Consider the following 5,000-nt stretch of genomic DNA (forward strand, 5'->3'; position numbering starts at 1 on the left):
CCCCCCCCATGAAGTGCAGCCCAGCATGTCAGGAGTCAGCTGTGACAGGAGAAGCTGCAGTGCTATAGTCTGAACAATGTCTAGGTGTACTGCAGCTGTAAGAGGCATTAATATACTCCCATAGTGGTTTTACTGGAGTTTATGGTTCCACAAACCACTGTTGTACTTCCATACTGTACCATCTATAGCCTCTAATTTTTCTTGCAGGGTTTGCACACCGTCCAGAATGGTGTAACTTTCTCCTTTGCCGCAACATCTTAGCACTTTTGGGTACTACACGGGCAGATAAAGCCAGGTACTATGAATAGCTATGAATTGCTTTATTTTGGCGACTTGCATACGAGCCAAGTATACAGTGATGTGCATAGGCGTCTCATTTCTGAACTTATGGGCTCATGCACGAGACCTGCTTTTTAGTACTTGTCACAGTACTAAGCAGTGACAAACTGAGCTGTTTGTGTTAAATTTTGTGTGCAAGATTCATTGGCTACCATTTTAATGTTTTTGAATGTGCCAACTTTTTCAGGGGCCATCTGCTTGGCAGTGGCTACCTCTACTTCTCCTGCAGAAAGCATCTGCCCGAAGCATGAAGGAAAGCCATGCTTTAGCTCCTTCACAAATTGTTCTGGGAGCAGCTACTGAAGCCTTTCTTAAGACTGCCCATTATGCCTCTCCACCAGGCCACCCCACATGCTTTCATGCTGGCTTGGGACTTCGAGCTTTACACAAAGCTGACAGACCCTGACACTGACCCTCTCTGCCTGGGGTCCTTCTGTTAAAAGAAGGATCTCTCCCCAGAGAGATTCTGACTCCACTGACTTGGAAGAGGAGCTGGGTTTACAGATCCCAGCTTTCCCTCCCTTTTAAATTGCCGCAAAAATAAAAATGCATTAGTTATAGGCAATTCCATAATTGGGTACACAGACTACTCTTACAAGGCTGGATAAAAGCGGGTTAATGTGAGTTGTTTTTCAGGAGCCAAAATAGTGGACACTTTAAAGGTCCCTTAAGGACCTTAAACAAGATAAATGTGGTTGCCCGTTTTTGGGGGGGAACCAGTATGCATTTGCATGGGATGAGATTTTGATCAATTTTCCAAGACTTCCATATACTTGTAAAAGCCCTTGTTGTGCCCCATAGTTTCATTTTTAGGCAAGTCTAACTGAAGGAACTCTCATTTTAACTAGTAAAACAAATCAAGCATAGTGCCACATTGAGATGGTCCAGATCGGTGCAAAGTCTAAATAACAACTTACCTCACCCTTGAGACTGTCCTACACTTGGAACACATTCACAAGTGTTGTAAAAGCTTTGTTTGAGTGCAGAGACCACTCCCTCTATATCTTTGTTTTCCGTATTCCATGTCATTAAAACTGATAAACTATGGTGAAATATCTATATTTGTTAGACCACATTGTCAGAAGCAAATTGAGACCCAAAATGGATCTTAAGGGCAAAGTTGCTAAATGTGATCAATTATCAGATCGTAGCCTGCTGCAGGACCCTCCACCCACACACATTCATAGAAAATCATATTGGATTCCTAAATATTTTTGAACTTCCTATAAACAAACCCCTGGAGTGTGTTGCAGATTCATTCACCTGTCTCATCCTCATCATTGGGCAAGTGACCCACATCAGCAGCTGCTGTGATCCTTCATACAGTATTGGATCTTAGTAGTGTTTCTTCACTCTGCTCATACCTCCCCCTATCCCCAGCCTGATTGTACCCCCTTCCTTTTGTGTTCCAGCCCTCTCCATTGCCATTTGTCACCCCACTGTGACTGTCCTTCATCCTGTGTCGTTGCATCACAAAAGTGGCATGTTACTCCTGCTCGTCTGTGCTGTTCGGTTTGTATCTACTTGCCCCTGCACATTTAACCTTGCTCGCCTTTCCTTCCTTGTTTTTCTTATTGCCATTCCCCTTAATCCTTTCTGCGTATATAAATAAAAGGGGGACCCTGTCCATTCAAAAACATTGTTCTGCATTTCTTCTTAACTTGCACTGTTTATATTGCCATCTAGAAGTCCCTGTGCCTGCTGGCTTCTACATTTTTTTGCTTTTTGTAAATTTACTTTTCCTGCTCTTTCTATGCTTCAGACAGATCTATGGTATCCACATACAAGGACCACAGTTGGCATTACTGTAGAGTTTTAGGTCCGTGTGAGCATCCTTTATCCTATCCATCTTTGAAACATGCTAGGGCATGCAGCATGTCTTCTTTATCTAATGTTATACTCTGCTTCATTCAGATTTGCCGCAGTTTGTGTAGTGAGTTTAGCTTTTGCAAAATATGTACAAGTTTACATGGTGCTTAAACTTGTAGCTCATCTCTATGAATTCAGTCCATTTTATCAATAAAATACAGGCTAAAACATTGAAAGATACCAACTGATAGTGATATATTTATGAGGAAGGTGAATTGGCTTGAAATGTAATGAAATACTGTATTGTGTGAAGTTCATTGTACAGATTTTTGTGATTGGTGCCTTGATCTTGTTTTAAGTCTGCATTATTCCATGTTTTGTGAGAACATTTGTTGGTGATATCTGATTGCTAAAACTGTAGTCTTAATGCATTTGCTGCAATATGACCAGATAAATGTTTGGCAAACTGTAGTGTGCAGATCTTTACAGTTGCTATTCTTGTACAGGATGGAGAAAACAAAATTGAATACAGAGCATGGAATCCGTTCCGTTCAAAGTTAGCTGCTGCCATTCTGGGTGGAATAGACCAAATTCACATGAAGCCAGGTACAAAAGTTTTATACCTGGGAGCAGCATCCGGAACGACAGTATCACATGTTTCAGACATAGTTGGGCCGGTAAGTTGGAGGAGTTTTTTTTTTTGTTTTTTTATCAAATTTATTACAGGAGTGGATATTTACCTTTTTATAGTGAATACGAAGTCATAAATGTTAGCTTCATTAATGAATGTTCAGTAGGGTAACTCTGTGTATATATGTTTTTAAACCAACATGTTGGGATTTACCAAAACGATAACTAAAGATTTGTTGGGTTCTTGCAGAATCTGCAGTACTTGGCTTGATCATCAGTCACACCATTTATGGTAAACATTTTGGTACATAACTAGAGTTGGCTGGTTCATAGCCTAGTACCAACCTATGAACCTACCGGCCCTAGGGGCCTATACAAGCCTAGCCATAACAATTTCCTGGCTATTTCTTCCCACAATATTTACTTCCCTGGACCCCTGTCTAGCAGGGTGACTGACGTGATCCCTGGGGTGAATTTTCCATCTCCCATCCAATCTTCAAGGTTCATAGATAGGTTCATAGATTAGTACTAGGCTAATTGCCCTTGCGAGCCATTTTAAGCCTAGCCAATTATCCCTCGTGAAACTCAAACCCTGCACCTTGTGTTTGTAAGGCAAACACCTTAACCATTAGGCCACCCTCCCAACCCAAGGTTCCTTTTGAAGAGGGCCAAAGAGGCACTCTGCTTGACATGTGTGGGCAGTCTGTTTGAGTCTGGGGAGTCTCTGGGTCAGGAACCTATCCCTCCAGCATGTTTTGTTCATTGTGATGACATGGTTTAGATTCCTGGAGCATGTGGCTCTGAGGGAGTGGGATTTCTTTTGTGTACTTGTCTATTTTATGGTCTTAAGTAACTTTCCTGCTCTTAAAAGCCAAAATTGTTTTCACTTGAATGTGCATTTTGTGGTTTGAGTTTTTTGTATAATTTACTTATGGATTGCTGAGGGCAAGAATATTTTCCCCTGGTTTAATTCCTTTTGATTATGTAACTCATTCCTTGCTGAGTGAGTTTTAGGTATCACTGTCCTGCAGTTCTTCTACTTTAGCTCATTAGTCATCAGTGAAAATGTCCTGAAATGATGAGCTTAATCTGGGTGGATGAGTCTGTGCCTTGATTGGAAGAAGTCCCAGGTGACATCTGATATTGTTCAAGGCTTATGCTGTCGAGGAATGCCTGATTAATCGAAAGTCTGGAGTTTACTTAAGGAAATCGTAACTAAAGGGCAAACATCTTAAGTGGAGACTGCAGGCTAAAAATAGCTCTCTACATTTCTGTGTGGACTGATGGGCTAAAGAAATGGGTTGAAAATGTAGTTTACAGTTGAAAGCAGCACTCTTGTTTTTGGGAGGAATATACAGCCGTTGCAGACAGATTAATGCATATCTGATAGAAAAGTGCATAGATAGTGGAATGCAAATGCAGAAGGTTGTAGTGGGGGAGCATGAAACCTTGTTAAATAAGTGTATTGGGACAAAAAGAGCAGGTTAAGTACTGAAATGAGCAGAACTATAGCTATTGGGGAGGAAGAAGGGTTGTAAATGCCTTTTGGCTTTCTAAATGCTTTGTAAACTTGAACCAACAATTTTTAAAGTTTGTCTTGGTTATGAGAGCGAAGAACCAAATGTTAGATTCTATGCTGGGTACAAATAGTAGCTTAAACAGAGTATAATGGGACTGAAAATCTTTCCATCTACTATTAATGGACTTGTAAAATTATAACCAAGCTAGAGAAAGTGGGTCAGATAAGAATCTATAAACCACCAGTTTAGTTTATATTTTAAGAGACCTGTCTAAGGAATTATCAAACTGTAATAAAAAGATTCAAGGAAAGGATATACAGCAGAGCTTCAAGACAAAAAGAGGAGTAGGAATTTCCTTTTGAATAGGGAAGCCCACTAGAATTAGACATGGAAAAAGTCATTTAGGTAGATTAGCCCGGTAGGTGTTTCTGCAGAGGGTGAGAGAATAACACAAGTTAATGTGCCTCACTGAATTCTAGAAATTAGTTGGTTTAAATGAAGTGACAAGTTTCAATAAAGGAGTGTTAGTAATAGGTGATTGAAATGTTACTGAAAGAGAGAAGATGAAGACAGTGGCCCCAGAAGTAAAATAATTTCCCAGGAAGGATTATTTACTACAAAGCAATTTTGAAGTACAAGGGATGAAAGATGTGATTAAGTAGTATAAGCAGAAGGGAATTTGTGTTTTTTTATACTCTTACA

The 5,000-nt window shown here is 40.3% G+C and overlaps 1 protein-coding gene across 1 annotated transcript in view; it reads left to right on the plus strand.

The window, feature by feature from the left end:
* FBL (fibrillarin) overlaps window positions 1–5,000 on the plus strand; it is a 234,594-nt gene that overhangs the window by 7,326 nt on the left and 222,268 nt on the right. The window contains exon 3 of the mRNA XM_044079354.1: window positions 2,655–2,825. Within this exon, the coding sequence (XP_043935289.1) occupies window positions 2,655–2,825 (171 nt within the window). The remainder of the gene's footprint in view (window positions 1–2,654; window positions 2,826–5,000) is intronic.

The sequence above is a fragment of the Protopterus annectens genome, chromosome 8.part0 (genome assembly GCF_019279795.1).
Source record: "Protopterus annectens isolate FY-2018-M chromosome 8.part0, PAN1.0, whole genome shotgun sequence".
Taxonomy (NCBI): domain Eukaryota; kingdom Metazoa; phylum Chordata; order Ceratodontiformes; family Protopteridae; genus Protopterus; species Protopterus annectens.